The sequence below is a fragment of the Neomonachus schauinslandi genome, chromosome 8 (assembly GCF_002201575.2).
Source record: "Neomonachus schauinslandi chromosome 8, ASM220157v2, whole genome shotgun sequence".
NCBI lineage: Eukaryota > Metazoa > Chordata > Mammalia > Carnivora > Phocidae > Neomonachus > Neomonachus schauinslandi.
Window position 1 is genome coordinate 29,184,271 of NC_058410.1, and position 20,846 is coordinate 29,205,116.

A 20,846-nucleotide genomic window follows, 5' to 3' on the forward strand; every position below is an offset into this window, starting at 1 on the left:
AATTCATGCCGTCACAGGATTTGCCTACAGATTGTGTAAGAACTTACGTAAGCCACTAGCACTGTACCTAGAACGTGGCAGGCACTCAGAACATTTTCATTAGCTTTCTTCTTCTGTGGTAGTACCAAGTAGGAGAATAAAGGAGAAAAGGTTTGGAGACGAAAGAAGGAAGGGAAGAGTTAAAAGTTCCGCTTTTACAGAAATGATTTGGCATCAGTGCACTCAAAGTTATAAGAAATTTGTAAACTTGAAACAACATCCTGCAGAACATGTCGTGAATTACAGACTGTTCTAAGCAGTACAGTTGGAATGGCAGTTGTACCATATCTGACTTGAATTATTATTACTGCCCTAACACCATATAGTGACAGCAGGTAATTCCAGATTTATCCATTAAAATTTCCTGGTTAATGTGTTAATAAATATTGTAAATTAATTAAAAGGCACCATCCAGAGTTTCGTGAACTGTTACGGCATCTCCTACTTAAAACCTTTGTCTCTTCCCATTGCCCATAGTATGAGTATGAGCTCCTGCAGCATGCATGTTCCTTCAGTCCCTACTTACCCCTGCAGCCTCACCTTCCTCCACCCAGCTAGCTGGGCTCTTACCTCTAATTCAGGCTCCCACCAATTTGAACTATTTTGGGTTTCTGTTCCCTGGACTCTAAAACATGCAGTACAGTCTACCTGAGACACGCTTTCCATCTCTTCTCCTGGCCAGTTCCTGATTATCCTGTATTCTCCTGCAGAGCCTAAATGAGGTAACCCTTCTAGAAAGGATCCTGTATTGTTGTATATTTCGCCCCCAGCCTAGTACCAGGCACGTTAGGATTTCAGTAAATACTTGTTAAGTAAATGAATTAGTACTCAACCTAAATGCAAAGGATTGTAATGATAATTTTCCATTACATATATAGTTGTATAACCTGGTTTTTTTTTTTTTTTTTTTTTTTAAATAGGCCCCATGCCCAGTTGGGGGCTTAAATTCACCACCCTGAGATCAAGACCTGAGTCAGGATCAAGAGTAAGACGCCTAACCCGCTAGCTACCCAGGCAACCCCTGTTAATTTTCAAATCCCATTTAAGTAGGAAAAGAAGTAGTTTATTCTTTAGTATACATACCATGTCCTACATTATACAATGCATGACATATAAGATGGATTAAGGTCTCCCTCCCCCTTATAACTGCTATAAGGAATTTCTTAAGTTTCTGTGCACTCATTCATTTTGATTTTAGCTTTTAAAAAAGGAAAAAAATCAAATACAGTGACTACTGTACAATACAGAGAAGAGAATTCTTGTAGAAAGGTTTTTCCTCTTAAAATTGTATCTAGTGAGGGCGCCTGGGTGGCTCAGTTGGTTGGGCAACTGCCTTTGGCTCAGGTCATGATCCTGGAGTCCCGGGATCGAGTCCCACATCGGGCTCCCTGCTCAGCGGGGAGTCTGCTTCTCCCTCTGACCCTCTTCCCTCTCGTTCTCTCTGTCTCTCATTCTCTCTCTCTCTCTCTCTCAAATAAATAAATAAAATCTTTAAAAAAAAATTGTATCTAGTGAAAATAACCTTAATAGTATTTTAAAAGTAGTCAAAAGATTTAGATTGTTGATATAAAATACCAAAAAGCATGTGTTTGTGGGGAAATATATGTTAAAAAGAAACATAAACAGTAAACCAAGTGATCACAATGAAGTTATGTAATCAGGTTGTTTCATTGCTCTTTCCTTTTTATAAAATTGTTGACATTCAGAAGAATTTTTTTTCAGGTACATCTGCTTAGAGATGGGAGAATGGGATCTAAAGGTAGTATAAAACAATTCTAAGAAAGTGAATGGTGTGTGAGCCTTTTTTTTATTTGCTTCACAAGTAATTCACTTGTAAAAAAATTAACATCTGCTATTTTGAAGCTAATCTTAGTGTATTGAATGCTCTTAACCATTTCTCAATCCCACAGTCTTTTATCTTGCTTCTCCTGCTGTGTTCCCACCACCCCCGATCCCATTAGCAAGCCTTGAGACAGCCTCAGACTTACCAAAGTACTGCTTTGGTTTCAGCTGCTCTTCTGCAAGAGGAAGTGAATGTTGGGGGTTTTCTCTGTGGTACAGTTGTGATAAAGCTGTGGTGGTCTTATCTCTCTCGTAGGTAGTGGCTCTTTATGACTACACAGCGAATCGATCAGATGAACTAACCATGCATCGCGGAGACATTATCCGAGTGTTTTTCAAAGATAATGAAGACTGGTGGTATGGCAGCGTAGGAAAGGGACAGGAAGGTTATTTTCCAGCTAATCATGTGGCTAGTGAAAGTAAGTTTTATGCTCCCTTCCTGGTTTACTAATATGGTATAACTGATAGTCCAAGATTTTATCATTTGCTACCTTTTAATTTACTTAATTTACCCTTTTGCTTATGTTTACCAATGGGTATTGCTTTTCGTTCTCATGATGCAAAAATAAATAAATACATACATACATAAAAAAGAGGGGGCAGTAATGCACTAGAAAGCTACTCCATTCTGAGATTGGAATATTTGCTTCACAGACTTATCCCGGGGGCCCTGCCTGTCTGGCTGCCAACATTCCTCTTCAGCCCTTTCTGCCCACCGCCTGCTCCACACACAGTTATGTCAGTTCTTCTGTGGCCACAGTGACTCCTCAGCCGACAGGCCCCGGCAGAACCTCTAGTTCCCCAAGTCCCATCCTTTGACTTTGTATACCTCAGTTCCACCTGGAACCTGTTAAAACAGACCTGCAGTTGACTGTTTCATTCTCAGGTAAATCAAGTCCCCATTTGTGAAAGGCCAAAGAAATGAGCTGGAGGAGAAATTCTAAACAGGAGTTGGTGAGAGCTGTAGATTTACTACCAGGCCTTGAGAGGTGCAGATCGAACTGATGCAGAGAGCCTGGAGATAAAATAGCTTAAAGACTGAAGAAAGGGGAGAAGTATAATAGTGCTTCCTCAGAAGAATGCTTCCTAGTAACAGTTCCCTCAGTAGTGTGGTAGGAAAGCCCAGCACTCAAAAGGTCAGGAAAATGCGGCACCAATACTGATACGCCTCAGTTTCCTCCTGTGAAATGAGGAAGTTGAGCTCTGTCACCTCTAAGCTTCCTTCCAGAAACACTGAAATTGTATAGTTCTGGTGTAAAATGTAGTATAGGCAGCCTCGAGAATACTCCATTTTGAATCATTATCGTTAAGTCTTTTGTTTCTGCAAAGAAGAAATTATTATAAATAACAGTTGACTTTCAGGCTTGTCTGTGAAGCCCCATTTAACCCAAACTAGCTGAACAAAAGTACAATTGATTCCTAACCTAAGTTCTGAATTTTGAAAGCAAAAGAGATGAAGGAAGACAGGAAGAATAATTTCTTCCATGAGTACTGGGTGCTGGGCTAGGCACAGATGAAATTAGTTCTCTTTCTGCACCCACCCCTCTGTCTGCACCCCGGCACTTCCCAGGGCCCCCCCGCCCCACTCTCCAGGGCTCCCTGTCTCTGCAGCTCTTTCCCTCAGCTTATCTGCTGCTTTCAGCAAACTCCTCCCCTCAAAAGTGCTAAGCGTCTCAGAAATAACCCACTTCTCTCCCTCATGACAAAATTCTTCATTTCCTCCGTGCCACTGTTACAATTCTTCTTCTCTGAGTAGTAAATGATGAGAGCTCTTAAGCTATTTTTAATGTTCAAAAGAGGATACGTAATGGAGAAAAATTAAGGCAGTGTGGAAGGAAGAAATTTTAGGGCAAGTTAATTCCCAGTCATTTTTCACAAGCTCAGTACTTGTCGCTTCCAGGTCGCCTCACATATCCCAGTTTCTTCCCTCCCGTTCCCAGTGAGACTTTCCCACTGGCTCAGTAGCTCTAGTTCAGCAGGAGTAGCTTCCATGTTCAAATCCAGAGAGCTGCCTGCACAATCATAGTCGCTCCTCCTGAGTATGTCTGTAATTTTCACTAGATATTACAATCCGTTGTTTCTTCCAGACACGAGTGGAAACATTTAGACTCTTTTTTCCTTAGACAGTATAAAGATGATGTGTGTATTTCCAGGGAGGATAGTATTAGATTTTTAACTTTAGAATCTAGTTAGTTTGCAGAAAAATCCATTGAAATGAGCTTTTTTTCCCCCATAATAACCAAAGTGCGACTTCTGAAGCATACCGCAATGATGCTGGGTGGCCGCATGCAGAAATTGATTCCATGTTTCAAGTAGCGACCATCCTCAGACTACCAGAATTCCTTACTGTATCCCAGAAGAATTAATACTTTCTTGTGGCATCAGTCACTGCTTCTTGAAAAAGCCTTTTAAAGGCCAGAACAAAGAATTCTCAGAAAACCTGAGAATATAATGATTGAATTCTCACTTCATCTGGGCTTATCTTCTTTTCCCTTTTATCCTACTTTATAACCTGAATTTAACAAAAACTCACCTGCTCAGTTTTAACATGAGGGGGGAAAAAAAGACCATCAGCAGCATATTCCACTCTAAAAATAGTAGGAGAAATTGTCCTTTATCTTTATCTGAAGCCAAATATGCAAAGCAAATGCTCTAAGGGAATGTATAGATGTGAACAGAATCTCTACCAACCATTCAGTTGAAAGCCATGTCCTCTAAGAGAACAACACAATAGAAGTCCCCCATCATTATAAAGAACTTCTTTTGTATCTTAAGCCACCAGAAAAAAAAACATGAACAGCTTCACTTAATGACATCTAACATCCTTTCCAATAAGAGATAAAGGAAGCTGATAATAAAATCAACCCATACACAAAGCCAATTAATATATCTTACAATTGTAGAATTTCAATCAAGTGTATTTTACCAATTTCTCTCAATTCAGAGTTGCCCAGGGTTGTCATTTAACTGAAACACATTTTCTTTTTAGTCTTTGAAAATTCCCAAATAACTTCTTAGAGTCCATACCCTGAGTAGAGTAATTAGATTATATGAATTATAATCTCACATTCGACCCTGTGAACTGATTCAAGTCATGTATAGCCCTAGCCCCGTGCTCATTTATTTTGTACAATCTTCCCAAATTATTCTTTCTCCACACCTCTGCCTGGCAAAAATCCTACCTGTTCTTCGGAGTCTGACACACCTACCACTTCTTGCATTGAGCATTTGCTATCCATATCAGAATCTGTCTTTGTTACCTCTCTTTTGAATAATGTCACATTCTACTGTATGTTACACTCACTTGTGAACATATCTGTTTCTGACCAGACTGTAAGCTCCTTGAGAGCAGAGACTGTCTTTTGAGCATCTTCTGTCTCCTCCAGCAGTACCTAGCAGATAACCTTGCATATAGCGGGTTCCTGGTGACTGTGAATTGAGATAAAATAAGCAAGTATCTGCATGACCACATAATAAGTGAAAATGACTTGTTTTACGTTTCTGAAATCCTGCTGATGAAAACTTTCCAATCATAAATTATGTTGTTTTGATAACTAATGTGTTATAATAGATCGCCTTAACACTAAGTGCCAAGTAGCTTATTGTTATATGAAGGAAGTGAATATCAAGATCTTTAGTTTCATATCTGCCCCCTTCTCCATCACTGTTTATTTTCCCCCATGGGTCTGTACGCCTCAGTTTGATTACGTGCACTCCTTGTTCAATTCCAGCATTATATCAAGAACTGCCTCCAGAGATAAAGGAGCGATCCCCTCCTTTAACCCCAAAGGAAAAAACCAAAATGGAAAAACCTTCTTCAGCTCCTCAAAAGGTAAATGTTTTCATGAATATGGATTGCATATGAACTTTAATTTTCACTCTCTCTGTATAAAATATTACTGCATTTTTCATGCTTATATATCTCATTGCTTGCATTATTATTTCTTTTAATATTGGCACCAACATTATGGAAAATATAAGGCAAGTACTATTTCTATAATTATTATTATAATACTATTATAGCCATTTTCCAGATGAGGAAACCAAGGAGGCTCAGAGAGATTAAAATAGACCCCAAGTCATAGCCCAAGTGATGGGGCATGGAACCACAGTGGGACTTGTGACTTGACGTGTGAGCCCTTTCCAGTGTACACATGTTTCTAAACTGTGATGCCGGCACGCTCATCGCTGCCACCTGAGGGGTGCGCGGTAATGCTAAAGGTCATCAGGGCCCACAGAACAAGCATGTCCTACTTTCCCGGAGCATTCCTCTTACTTGCTAGTAATTCAAAAATGTTTCCAAGTTAAAATGAATATGGATATATTAGCTAGAGAAATGTCCTGTTTTTCAGCCTGTGCCATCAGATCCCCCAGGGCTGTCAGTCAGTATTCTTTTTTTTTTTTTTTTTTTAAAGATTTTATTTATTTATTTGACAGAGAGAGACACAGCGAGAGAGGGAACACAAGCAGGGGGAGTGGGAGAGGGAGAAGCAGGCTCCCCGCAGAGCAGGGAGCCCGACGCGGGACTCGATCCCAGGATCCTGGGATCATGACCTGAGCTGAAGGCAGTCGCTTAACCAACTGAGCCACCCAGGCTCCCAGTCAGTATTCTTTTGATGATAGCAGTACTTCGTTGGAAAAGCTTAGTAAGCACTGCACCATCATATATATTACCTATTAAACTTATTTTATTATGTAACATTAACTCCTGCCTTAGGCTGAATAACGTTACTTCTTGACTCCTTGAACTGACATATACGAATACCATGTCATGATACAGTTGGGTTTCTCCCCCCCCCCCCCCCCCCGGGGGAGAGTGTTTTGACAGTTGAGCCTCTCATGTGTCATTCAGTCATTTAGCCATATTTATTGAGTGCTTCCTTCCATGCTGGGCATTCTATTAGTCCTCACTGAAACAGGATTGAGTAGGCAAAGCACTTGCCCATCAGGAGCTTGCAGGCTGGTGGGTGACTATGGCAATTCCAACCGACTCTGGCAGGAACTAAAACGAAGGTCTGTGCGCAATGCATTGGGTAAGGGTTAGGAACACCCAGGAAGAAACCTTTGAAATGTGCCCCGGGAAGTCCAGGAAGAGTTTCCAGAGGGGGTCATGCTTGAGCTTATAGGTTTATAGGATGAAAAAGTATATGCTTTGTAGATAATCTTAGAAAAAGACATTCTAGCAGAGGGAATAACTTGAGAAAGGTGTGATATGGTACGGTTGGTGCTGTTTGGGGAGCTTAGGGGCCAATGGAGAGGATAGGAGAAATGCAAGGGCCAGGCCATGGAGAGCCTAGTGTGCTCTGCTGAGATGCTTAGGTTGTAAATCCATCAGACAAAGGGGATCCCCTAGAGGAGGTAGTCCAGGGAGTGACATGGACAGATTTGCATGTTAAAAATACATTCTAGTGGCAACATAGTGATTGGATTAGAGATATCTAAGACCTGGGTCAGGGAAATTCATTAGGAAACCATTGAAATAAAATATAAAAGCCTAAACTAGTGGGGATGGAGGGGAGGATATAAGGTATAATTGACAGGATTTTATGATTGGATATCATTAGGGAAATTGGAATCTAGGATTGTGCTAAAGCCCTGGCTTATTATACAACTGAATGGATGGTGGTATCCAGAAATAATAAAAGAATAAGGAAGATTTGGGGATCTAGAGAAAGACAGTGGTAGGGAGTAGGCTGTGACTTCATTTTTAGGTATCTTGATTTGTTAGTGGTGTCTGTAGTGCTCCCAGATAGAAATATTCCCTAGGGAGTCTGACATGCAGGACTGGAATTTGAGAAAAGGTAGGGCTTCAAATCACATGGGGAGGAATTAGTGTATTCATTGTATTACAGCAGAAGCCTCGAAGCCTGTAATGAAGGAGATAGCCCAGAAAACAAACGTTGTTGAGTTCTGAGAGAAAGGCCAGGGACAGAATCCCAAATGAACACTAGTATTTCAGGGACAGTCTGAAGAGGAGGGGAGATTAAGAAAGAATAATCCAAAGCGGAAGGAAGAACCAGAAAAAAGTGCCCTGGAAACCAGGGGAGAAGAGAGGTTCAAGGAGGGTATAGTCAGTAGTGTCAGAGACGGTGAGTGAGTGTGCGTGAGCATTTAGTGATCAGGAGAACTCAAGCACCCATGCAGAAGTATCAGTGATTGGTGCTGGTATGACGAGGCTTGTAGAGTAGAATGGAGCCTCAGCAAGTGAGCTCACGGAAGTCATGCCCAGAGCTTCACCTGGAGAAAAAAAAAAGTCACACAGTGACATGTGGGCGACACACCTCCAGGAATGACTTTTTAAATAAGTGGAGTGACATGGAAATTTATATACTAGGGAGATAAAACCAGTGGAGCAGTTCAGGTTGGAGATAGATAAAGCACACATGGATCTTGGAGGAAGCAAGAGGTTTTTATCAGAAGCCAGGTTGATAAATTAGTCTTGGCTTAGAGCAGGGGTTCTCAACCTAGGGTGATTTTGCCTCCCAGGAGACATTTGGCAATGTCAGGAGATGTTTTTGCAAATATATGCATGTGGGGGGATACCACTGGCATCTAACGGGCAGAGGTCATAGATATTGCTAAACATGTAGAATGCACAGGACCACCCCCACCCCACCCAAGGATTATCTGGCCAAAAATGTCAGCAGTGCTGAACTTAGAGCAGTGCCCCCTCTACATCAGTGAGGGATGCAGAGAAGTTGATAGAGCGGAGGTCTAGAAATTAAGGATACTGTTATGTTCTCCAAAACCTAAAAGAGGTCCACTTCAAAAGGGAGGGTCAAGGGAGTTAGGAAGAATAGTGACCGGCAGAGCACTTGTGTAAGGGCAGTAGGAACAGGAGCTCGTCTGGGACATGCACAGGTTCATGAATAGTGCTGAGAGCTGCTGTTTGGATACAGTAAAATTGTAGGGGGCGTAATTTTGTGTAGTTGGATTTTTTTTCTTCAGTACTTAGCAGTGGAGAAGGCATATTTGTTTTGATATATAGTTGAGGCGGTTGTGAATGTGATCAAGCACAAGAGGATAAGCGACTTGATCCTGTTTATAGAGAGTCACTGGAGTGACAGACACGCCACGGAGGGTCCGCCAGATTGGAAAGGGCATGGAATCAGAAGACTGGCCACCTTAGAAAGCAGGCTTCTCTGGATAGTTGCAGGAAGCCATGCACACCCAGGTGGAGGCAGGGTGTCATACACTACAGGAGCTAACCAGCTGGAACTACGGCCTGTAAGTCCACAGATCCTTTTGCTTATTTAATACTTCAGATGTCAGGCAACTTGAGGTTCTGCTAAATTCACAGAGTGTGTATTAGAGCTGAAGTGCAATTGAAGGACACATTATTCGAATTGAACTGGCCAAGGAATTAGGACCCAGAGTGGTGGACAGGTTGTTCTCTTGGACTTTAAAGTTCTCCGATGGTTGTAAGAGTTGGACGCTGGGAAGGCAAGAGCTGAAGTCCTTGATTCTTGTGTTAGAACAGATGTCTCACCTTTGGCTTCACATTGAAATCACCTAAGAAATTGAAAAAATAAATACTGATGCCTGTCCCCATGCCCACAAAGTGATTGAATTGGTCTGGAATGGGATCTCAGCATAGGTAGATTTCAGAACTTTCCAGATTATTTTAATGCATGGCCAACATTGAGAGCCATTATGTGTTAGAGTGACCACGAGGTCTGAAGGTAACAGCTACAAAGACAAATAGGGGATAGTCTAGGCAGGTGTCAAGGCACCCAAGGAGGAGTGCTTTGAAAGTATAATAGCGTATGGGGCACCTGGCTGGCTCAGTTGGTAAAGCATCCAACTCTTGATCTTGGGGTTGTGAGTTCGAGCCCCATGTTGGGTATAGAGATTACTTTAAAAGAAAGAAAGTATAATAACCTAAAATTAGCAACAGAGAGCTAAGGGGGGCCAGTATTAACTCCAGACCCCTGGGGTTATGTGAGAACAAACAGCCTGTGCTACAAAGAACTGAAAAAAAAAATGTTTCTAGGTAAAGCGCCAGCTTCAAATACAGGAAGGACATATGGCGATGGTTGTTTGTGACAGTATGGGGACAACAGGGGTTATAGTTCAAAGGATTGGTAAGGAATTTGGGCAAATGCTACATGTGTAACATTATCCATTGTTTGGGAGTGAGCACCAGATTTAAGAATTTAGGGAGATACTGATGTAAATGTACAACCTAAAGACATTTAATGCAATGAAAGCGTTTATAACATTAACACAGGGAGTCATTGTAACAGCTCACAATATTCCTAGTCCGTGTCAAGAGCTGTGTGAGATGCTATGAAAGACATAACCTTTACTTACAGTGACTTACAGGTATCCCTGACTCCATATTGTGCTGACCTTTGAAATCGGGGTTACTCAACCCCCATGTCTGTGTGCAGTAGGCTTGAACTACTTCTGCCTCAGCTGGAGGAGGAGATAGAAGGAACTTGGGTCAGTATCTCACTGGCTGCTTGGGAAGGTGGTACTGTCCTTCCTCTTCCTGATGTGCCTGTGTTCCTATGAATAGAGACCTCTTACCTGCTTCTCAGAGTTCCCAGTTCTCACTGCCTCTGCCATCCCTCCTCCACTTAGAAGAACTCACTGCATCATAGTCTTAGTTGGTTTTTTAATGTTATGTGCTTTTTCCTCTCAGACTGATCTCCATACTGAAAGTATACCTTTATATTTATATCCCAGTGGACCAATTCTTCAAATATCCATCTTGACCCTCAAGGTCTGTTTCAGGCTAATCCCACTGCTGCCCTAATTCTAAATAGATCTCAAGGAACTTGCAGACATGCAACATAAAATATTTTAAAACTGAAAATAGGTAAAGCAAGGAAGTTGCAGAGAATAGGACTCCATGTGGGCAAGGAAGTAGTAAAGTTCGCATGGTTGAGGGGGAACTCAAATGGCCTTTAGCGTTTAAGATGCATGGATTTCTTTTGTTGAAGAGCATGATTTGATCTGCTTGGTCTGAATCCATGTGTTAGAATAGAATCCTATGTGGTTTTCCTCTTAGGGATGGATGTACCAGTGTATATTTAGATAATATTTGACTTCGTTCTGTGGGAAAGTATCAAGAATGATCCCTTCTTATGTAAAAAGAAGAAACAGTAATGTTGTCCCAGGTAATCAAAAGGCCTTGGGTACACTCTGAGTCATGATGCCAACAGCCAGCCCTCGAGAAATGTGTCACTGGGCTTCCTTAGCACCTGGCATAGTTGCATTTCTTCAGTTGAGTTCCTTTATCAGGATATATATGGTTTGATTTTATCAAGATCCTGCCACAAATTCTATCAGATGTTTAATTTCAAGAGCAAGTTTTATATTTATTATCCTATATAAGATATGTTTAAAAAGAAGAACATGAAAAGTAGTCTTTTATGATAAGTGCCTAGACTTGGGGAGGGGAAGGTCCTGTGTTCTTAGAGTTACAGAATTGGTGACCTGGAAGGAACCATAGAGATCATCCACAGTGATGCTAGTCAGTTCCTTCATTTACAGATAAGGAATTCAAGATCCAGAAAAGTTGTAAGAGTTTTGTTCAGAATGACTCCTAGTTAGGAGCTGGGCCTTCGTGTTGTCAGGCCAGTGCCCGTTTGTCCCCCTCACTAGTCAGCAGCACAGACAACTGCTCCCTGCACAGCCAGCCACGGTTTGTGTCGCGTTGACTTTCACATTCCTGTTACGTCTGCCTCATGGTACCCATCTCCATGTGCACATTTTTAGACTTGTATTCTGTATACTTTTTTTTTTTTAAGATTTTATTTATTTATTTGAGACAGAGAGAATGAGAGACAGAGAGCAGGAGAGGGGGGAGGGTCAGAGGGAGAAGCAGACTCCCCGCCGAGCAGGGAGCCCGATGCGGGACTCGATCCCGGGACTCCAGGATCGTGACCTGAGCCGAAGGCAGTCGCTTAACCAACTGAGCCACCCAGGCGCCCCAAGATTTGTATTCTGTATACTTTTTAAGGAAAAAAAGAAACCCCAGTAGTTTTCTTTCTTTAAATTATCTCTATTCAAACTATAGAATAAGAAGTAAAATTATACCTTTTAAAAGCTTGGCAGCTGCTGAATCCTGTAAGTCCTTCCAAGCGGAACACACCTGTCCTGTTGCTGCTCGCGCCAGGTGCCTTCCAGCTTTTCATGGCGTTCCCTGCAGTGTCAGTGGGTGATGGCAGCATTGGGCTCTCCCAGGGCAGGAGGCGGGCACAGGGCTTGAGGCGGCAGCAACTCTCCATGATAGGCCAGAGAGCCCCCAGACACAGCAGCGATTACCTGTACTGCAGGGGAGTAAGAGGAGAATGTTTTCCTCAGGCTCACTCCAGAACGTTTTTATCATGAGCTGCTCTAAATTTGCATCTAATAGAAGGAAGAACATTGGTGCTATCAGGGAGGGAAAAAAAACAGAAACTTTGGAAAAAAAATAGTGCTGACAGCCTTGGTTTATTTGTGTTCATATTTTGGACCTTGTTTTCTTCAGCTTTTTATTTTTGCCAGCCTAAGCATGAACCTATGTCATCCATTTATTTGGGGAGGAAAGTTGTTAAAATTCCTGTTTTAAAAAAATGTTTAATAATTTTAAGTTGTATATATATATACACACAACTATATATATATATATATATATATATAGTTTTAAAAATTTAACCAATAAAGAATAGTGTAAATAAAAAATAACACCCCTCTGTCTGGCTAATATTTGTGTTCATTCTAATAGTTTCTTCCATGTCCTGTTAAAAATGTTTTCTGCATATGAGCACACATGTCTTTATTCATGTCTGGTTTTTTTTTTTTCAATGAAACTAGGATCATACTTAATATTCTAATTTTTTCTTCCACCAGTATATCCTGGATATGTTATTAGCACAGATTTTTTTTTAAGTTTCAAGGTACTGAAATGACTAATTTTCTTTTTTTTTAATTCCTAAAATGCCCAGTGTCTTTGGATTTCTGAAAATGCTTGTTTTTTTTTTTCCTAAAAATGAAATCCAGAGCAGAAAAGTTACCTTCTACTCTACAAAGGTTTCAACACTGAATCAACTAAGTATATTTTCATATAAATGCCAGACATAGAGTAATAATTATGCATAGGAATGTTAGATTCTTTCTGTGAGTGTGGAGACATTTCTGTGATGCTTGTGTTTGTTTTTCTCTTAAAAACTCATTTAAAGAACAATATTTATTAGTTTTGCTATTTCAAGATAACTAAAAATATCCATTATAGCTCAGCTCCTTCTATGAGGAGAAGAGTGTTTTAATTATTTTCAGTATTTAACATCTAGAATCAGTGAGAGTAGGCAGGGCTTATTCAAAAGAGCTGACCCCTAAACCAAAGTGCAGACCCCAGTTCTATGCAGGAAAAGCTTTTTTCTTGTCTAGTCCAAAGCAAAACCGAAAACCCAGGAGCACCACTTACCTCCATGGTAGGTCCCCTTCCGGCCAACCCATACAACGCACACAGAATTTTGTGTTGGTAATTCTGTCAACCTCTCAGAAAAACAGTAGGAGGAAGTAAGTTGGCTTCAAGGTACGTATGTCTGTCTTCACCTACAGAATATCTCATTTTCATTTACCTTCTTCATCCCAAAAGGAGTCAGACAATTCACTAAGCCTGGATTAGTTGTGCTCTATGTCACTATTTGCAAAAATTGCTTCATACAGAAAAAAAAATTTCCATTTACTGGTCCTTCTACCAGGAGTGCATCTGAATTATTTTTAACCACAGAAACAAGATGATTTTATTATGTTAAATCCAACAACCTATTTAGAATAAATAGTGGTTATTTTTGGTATGTTGAAGCAGATTTTCCAAATATCCAAAAGTCAGTTAATGTACACTAAATCATTGAAAATAAAATCATAACTTTATTGCCTCCTTTCTATTGCTAAAGCATAATACTGCTATAGCAGCACACTTTTCTGCCCACGGGTCCTGTCCCCATGCTTTAATAAAACCAACTTCTTGCACCCCCCCCCAAAAAAGGTTTTTTGTCTTTTGTCTATTTGATAGTATACATAAAAAAATACTTTTTATGTATACTCAGATACAGTGGAGGTGAGGCTGCAGAGGGATTCTCTCATAAGCCCCTTTACCAAACATACCACAATACCAAACATACCAAAAATAACCACTACTTATTATAAACAGGTTGTTGGATTTAAAAAAAAAATCTATTTTATTATGTCTACTATCAAATAGACAAAAATTTATGTCTTTTTTTTAACTTTAGTAATTCTGTTTATCAAAGAAAATACAGGTAATTTATCTGTAATTTACTATATTAGGTAGATAAAAGTTAACTTGTTTGGATTTGTTTTAAAATTTCAGGCATGTTTGAAGTTTTCTTCCTCATCTGAAGAGAACTAAACCAAAATCTTAACTTACAGTAAATTTAAAACCAAAGTTCTAATTTGTGTCCCATGAAGAATCTCAGTGCAACAATATTGATATATATTTTTATTTATAATTTGTTTCAATACTTGTAAATATTTTGAGAAAAAATATTAATTTCAAAAACCATTATTTACATTTAAAAATTTTCTGTTAGTCTAGAGAGAGAACATGTTCTGCAGAGAAAGTAAGTGGACCCCGATGATGTGACAGCAAAGCAAGTATGAGTCACCTCACACCCAGAGACTCTGTTCCCAACAGTAATGTTCCTAAATGTTCTACACGGAGAAACTCCAAAAGCCTCCAGAATCTCTCTTACCCTGAAAGGAAACCATACAGTCTTGACCTTCCTCTACTCATTCTCCTTTGCCTCAGCCAGTGTATTTGACATGTGTACCTCAACCCTGGCTCTGTCTCTTCCCCTCAGCAGCTATGTTGCTTGCTATTCGGGGCAGTTTCCCTCCATGTCTCCAGGACCCTCTGACCTTCAGCAGGGTGAGACCACACTGACAACTTGTCTTCTCAGTTTATCTAGCCTGACTAGGCCAGGACCTAGATAATTGCCAGTTCCAAAGTAAAGGGGCTTATGAGAGAATCCCCCTGAGCCTCACCTCCACTGTATCTGAGTATACATAAGAAGTATGAAATAAGTGATATTGTACTGGGTCAAACCAATGTTCCACTTGGCCCAATCCATGCTCTTACTGTGACTTTGAGCGTTGTTTGATGGAATAATACAGTGTTTGTTCTTCCTGGTGATATTTTCAAAGGTTGACCTAAATGTCAGCAACATCCCTCTAATGTGTCACAGATCTAAAATATATAAGATATTGTTGGGAGAACTTCCCACCAGTCATTCCTAGTTGTAAATTGTCCTTTAGATAGTGGCAGAATTGATTATTATCAGTCGCCCTGTCTTCTGACTCAACTATCAGCATGTCCTTTTTTCTGAAGGTCCTGTTACTGAAATTTGCTTTCATTTTTCCATTTCTGGCAAATATGTAAGTAGTGGTGCTGGGGTTATAGACTATCCTACTTAAAAACAATAGCTTCACATGAAAATGTATCCAGCCACGTGAGAGTCAACATGAAGAGTATATATAAAATGTCTCTCACTTACATGTAGATAGCTCTTGACTACCATTTATTTCCTTTGCCTTAGAAACTCACTGTAGGGCGCCTGGGTGGCTCAGTCGTTAAGCGTCTGCCTTCGGCTCAGGTCATGATCCCGGCCTCCTGGGATCGAGGCCCGCATCGGGCTCCCTGCTCCGCGGGAAGCCTGCTTCTCCCTCTCCCACTCCCCCTGCTTGTGTTCCCTCTTTTGCTATCTCTCTCTCTGTCAAATAAATAAATTTTAAAAATCTTTAAAAAAAAAAAAAAGAAATTCACTGTATGCTAATGTTCTTGTCATTACTTAGCTGTCCCAGCAATGCCATAATGCTCTCTGATTTTAACACGGGTCTCCTTCAGTTGGCACACAAAGGAAAGAACCTTTTTTTTTTATTTAAGTCTCTCTTATCCACACAAACCCTGCATACAATACAATACATTGAAACAGACTTGCTTTTATCACTCTTCTACAAAACTTTTTTGTGCTTAATGAGCCTTTTCTTTCTTTTTACTCCTATTTATGCTTCCCCATCACTGTGGGTATGTTGAAGTAGTGACCTCTGTTATACACTGCTGTGTCTTACACAAAGAAAATATAGAATGCTTGATAAACCTCCAGAGGTTGACATCTCCTTTGTAAGAAAATCTTCTCTGCCCATGTGATACCATCTTGCAGAGTCACTGACTGGAAAGCAGCATCATTCCCAAGATTACTGTAGAAAAACATGCCTAGGCCAAGATCATGAGGCCAAATATTACCCTATCCTTAAACTCACTGACAGGTATAAGCCTAAATTACATTTCAAATAGAATTTTCCCATATGAGCAGTCTTATGGGGGGGGGCACATTTTTCATCACAACTTTTGTAATTACCACAAATACCATGTATAGTTATTCAGTCTGGTATAGCTAATAAAGTTTACATTATAAATATTGTTAGAACAAAAGTGTGGTTTGTGCTCAGGTACATGTAGTGGATATAAACCTATTAAAAAGATGTAAAGAGCAAAGTTAAAAGCAACATCACTGAACAATTTTGTTTAATACGGATATATATGCATATGTACACATATTGAAACGATGAGGAATAAGGAATCATTCATTTAGACTGCAGACAGACTGGCCAGAACCTCCACTTGGTCAGAGAAATCTTTTTCCCCCATAATCTCATGGCATATTGTTTGTCTCTTATTACATTTATCACCTACCTCCGTGCCAAGCTATTTGTACATACATTTGCCCTTGCTAAATCATGAGACACAGCCTCACTGTGTCTATTTAGTATTGTTTATCAGGAGGGAAATTGAAATCCTTGATGGGTAGGTCCAGTAAGAATCGAGATTCAAACCAGAAGAAGGGAAGAAAGCAAGAAAGGGAGGAGATCACAACAATCCATGCTTATTGACTACTAAGCTATACTCACTAAGTCAGCTTCAGACTGACCCAAGTCAAAGATTAGTCCTTAGCTCTCCTACCTCAACAAATCGCCAATTCAATATATGCCAGATTAAGAGTTCTCGAACTGCTAGGCCACAGAATCACATTGGCCACTTGTGTAAAAGTCCTGGTGCCAGATCCTACCCTAAATATATTTCTGAAAGCCTCCTTGGTAGACACAAGAGTTATGGAATTTTGCTAGAGAATGCTCTTCCAGTCTCATTGGAGGAATAACGTTATCTACTTCAGATCCCTTAATCTCTGGTTATAAACTCCGAGTTGACCTGACTCCACATCAACTTCTAAAGCATTGCCCACAGCTAGCTGTGTGAAACCAGTGGGAATCAACTTCCCAGGAGCCCTAATCCCTCCAAAGCCCCCCACCTTAGTACTGTACATGTAGAATATTCTCAATAAATGATTATGATTTGATTGAGACAGAGCTCCCAAAACTTCATAGGTGTGTCAGGAATAAGAGAAGGTAGCAATGAAGAACAGTAAAATCGTAATTTGGTGGATACACATGCTGAAAAACAGAGTGGATTCTCATTGTTCATTGTAGTTAGGTTCTCTGAATTCACCATGAACATTGAATTAGTGAATATTGAACCAGTGCTCCTAGGGAAAATACAGGATTAGGTTCCTGTGAGCCTCTGGTCACAACATTTTCATCAGCTGGTATAAAGTATAAAGACACTTTATGTAATATATATTGTTGATTCATTGAAGTTGAACTCCTATCCAGCAGTACTAGAATTTGTGCCTGAACAAAGCTCAAGTTGACACATGTATTTCATCTAAGGCACATCAGCCTTCTTGCATTTAGTCACACTAGACAACACTTCAGCGCATTGTTTAGGGATCATTTTAAACCACAGAATCAACAAAACACAAAAATGTGATAAACGTAGCAGTAAATAGGCCACAGAAAAGATACTTATTTATAGTATGAAAGCTGAAATTAAAGTATTTGAAACATGCAAAAGCATTAGAAGTTCCTAGTGTTCCAACCTCAACTGGGATTGTGTGCATCGGGCAGCTCAAATTTTCAGCACTCTGCATGCGTGCGTGTGTTCCGGTGGCTGTAAAAAGTATGGCAGGTATTGATCGGGGGTTACAAACGAGCTGTAGTGAGGAGGCGAATTTGCCAACAGGCAATCCACAAATAATGAGGATCAGTTGCATTTTGAAACTTTACTAAAAGTACATAGCTGTTTCAGAAAACCTATTAAGTCTTTATAATAAAGATGAAGAAGGAGAAGTGCAGGCAAAGGGAGTTGGTTTAAGAGGAAGAAATATAACCTGCTACTTCTAGCATGGCTCATGTGTCTGCTTTCTTCTATTTCTTTCTTCCCCTCTGGATGGAAATAAAAGGGCTAAAAGTTCCTTGAAGGCAGGGACTGTGTCATGTTCAGAATCGAATTCCCAGCATCTAGCGCAGGGCAGATAGCCAGTGAATGTTTATTGAGCGACGGAAGGATCCGGTAGACAAATAGGATCAGCTGTGCTGAGGTCATTCTGAGTCTTCTGAGTCAGCCCGGCCCCCCCACCGGAGTCCCCCGCGCTGGTGCTGCACACAGCGGATGTTCGGCAGTGCACAGAGGGCTGCGTTAGGTCTCCGTCAGTCTCTCCAGGTTCCTTCCTTAATCTCCCATCTCTAGGGAACAGTTCCGTCCCAGAAGAGGAAGTGGATGTCCCAAATGATTCTGTAGTCTGCAGGAATTAGAGAGAGATGGCGGTGGCATTCTCATGCTTCCTGCCTTCCTGGTTCTCTGCAGTCATTTTTCATTCTCCCCAAATCAGATCACTGGGGCCACCAGGAAATAAATGCATAGAAGCAGCAATTATTTACCAGTTTGATGCCAGACATGTGTAGTATTTGGAGCGTGTGACTGAGCCTACTTCTCTTACCAGCCCCCAGGCCGGTGGGGCAAACTAGTTGCCCACTTTTTGTACTTAGCCTCTGGAATTTTATCACTACCAAAGAAAGTCACATAACTCACATAAGTGTCTCTGTGTCATATTTGTGATGGATTCCCAGCCTCAATGAGGCCCATGGTCTCGATCGTCTTTTTTTGTTCGCCCTGACTGACTCCCTACCTGGTTCTTGACAGTGCTCAGTCACAGTTCTGTCCATGTTCCTCCGGTCCCTAACCTCTTACTCCAAGTTGACTTTGTCTCTTCTTCCTGAATGAAGAGAAGTTATCCAATGTGAATTTTCTCTACTTCTCGTCTCTCCTTTCTCTGTATTTCTGTTAATTTCACCTTCCTTCTCCAGCCGCTTTCAGATCTCACAGAAAGAAGCACCTTTCTTTCTATAGCTGACCCCTCCACTTGTAGTTTTGGTCATTTTCCCCTCCCACATCCTTCTAGCTCTCCCCCCCATCAGGGATGGCCGTCCTCATTCTTCCACTCCTTGGGCATCTTCATTGTTTATTCATTTCACACATGCATACAGAATGCCTGCCGTTTTCCCAGGCACTGGGATGGAATGTTGTCTGGATGGCAAATTAAACAAACAGCCCCTCCACTTATAGAAGTTACCGTCTAATGAGTGAAAGCCATTGTAATTAGTGACTCAAAAAAAGAAGCACAGAAGCAATGAGAGGACAGTGAAGGGAGACTATGAGGCCATGTGGTGAGAAGGAGATGGTTAGTTGTTATGAGGAGGATACATTTGAGGCACTAGCAACCGCAGGTGCAAAAGCCCTAAAGTGGCCAGAAATGCTCATCAGAAAAATTGAAAAGCCAGCTGGTCGCAGGGAGAAGGGACAAGGGATGAAGTGCAGAGTGGAGGGAAGGACCAAACCCAGCAGTTAACAGACCATGTAAAGAAATACTGCATACCCCCACCGTTCTGCGTCAATAACACCACCATCTCTCCGCTGTTTCTCTCTTCCCTTTCATAACACTGCACTTAGGGCTCCTCCCTCCTTCTCTGGTTCAGCCTGCCACCGTAATACAAGCCTTCTCCAGCATACATGGTGCTGCACCTTTTCTGTTGTTGTTTTGTATTTTTCTCTAATGTATTTTTTTCTAGATTATCCCTCTACTCCCATAGTTTCAGATAATAGTTTGGTATTTCAGATGTATCAAATCCTACATCTGTAACCCTGGCTCCTGTCCTGAATCCCCCGGGTATATTTCTACTTGCCTCCCAGAAATTTTTCTGTAGAGATCATTCTGGGACCTCTGGTCTAATATGCCCATCATCTGCCTTCGTCTTCAGGGAGTTCTCTCTTGAAAGAACTGGCAGATAGTCAAACATCAGGGGGTTCTGCTGCACAGGAGAATGACAGATTTCCACACGAGATCAAGAACAAATAGAAATGGATGCTGACCTAAGCTTTGTGAGGTCAGGAGAGCTTTCCAGAAGAATCGATTTCTAAATTGAGTTTAACGAGAGGAAGGGCATTCCTGACAGACTGAATCTATGCTAAAGCATGATGTATGGGGGCCACCACAAGTATTTCATCATAGCTGGCGCTTGGAATGCAAAGTCAAAAACAAACTGCTGAACCTGAACAAGTGGACAGGATTAAGAAAGTCCCTGTATGGCATGTTAAGAAGCTGGGTTTTATCCTGGAGGTCGCAGGGAGCCACCGACAGATTGAAAGCATGGAAGATAGCATGATCAAATGGCTTGTTTCAAAAGCTCACTCTAGGGGCACCTGGGTGGCTCAGTCTGTTAAGCGTCTGACTCTTGGTTTTGACTCAGGTCATGATCTCAGGGTCATGAGATCGAGCCCCACGTCGGGCTCCGTGCTGGGTATAGACCCTGCTTAGCATTCTCTGTCTCTCTCCCTGTCCCTTTGCCCACCCCCCTCGCTAGCTGTCTCTAAAAAACGAACCAAGCTCTGAAAAAAAAAAAACTGGAAAAAAGCAGTACTGAAGGAACTAAGCGGGAGAAGCTCTTGCAATAATCCGAGCCCAACACAATGAGACACTAGGGCATGGTGACTAAATCCATCTGAAAGTAAAGGAGTAATCTGGGTTGCTGATTTGAGCATCTCGGCGTGTAAGAGT

General features: G+C 41.1%; 1 protein-coding gene across 1 annotated transcript in view; it reads left to right on the top strand.

Moving 5' to 3' along the window:
- AHI1 (Abelson helper integration site 1) overlaps positions 1-20,846 on the top strand; it is a 222,548-nt gene that overhangs the window by 173,313 nt on the left and 28,389 nt on the right. Inside the window, exons 20-21 of the mRNA XM_021693688.1 lie at positions 2,138-2,300; positions 5,613-5,713. Of these exons, the coding sequence (XP_021549363.1) occupies positions 2,138-2,300; positions 5,613-5,713 (264 nt within the window). The remainder of the gene's footprint in view (positions 1-2,137; positions 2,301-5,612; positions 5,714-20,846) is intronic.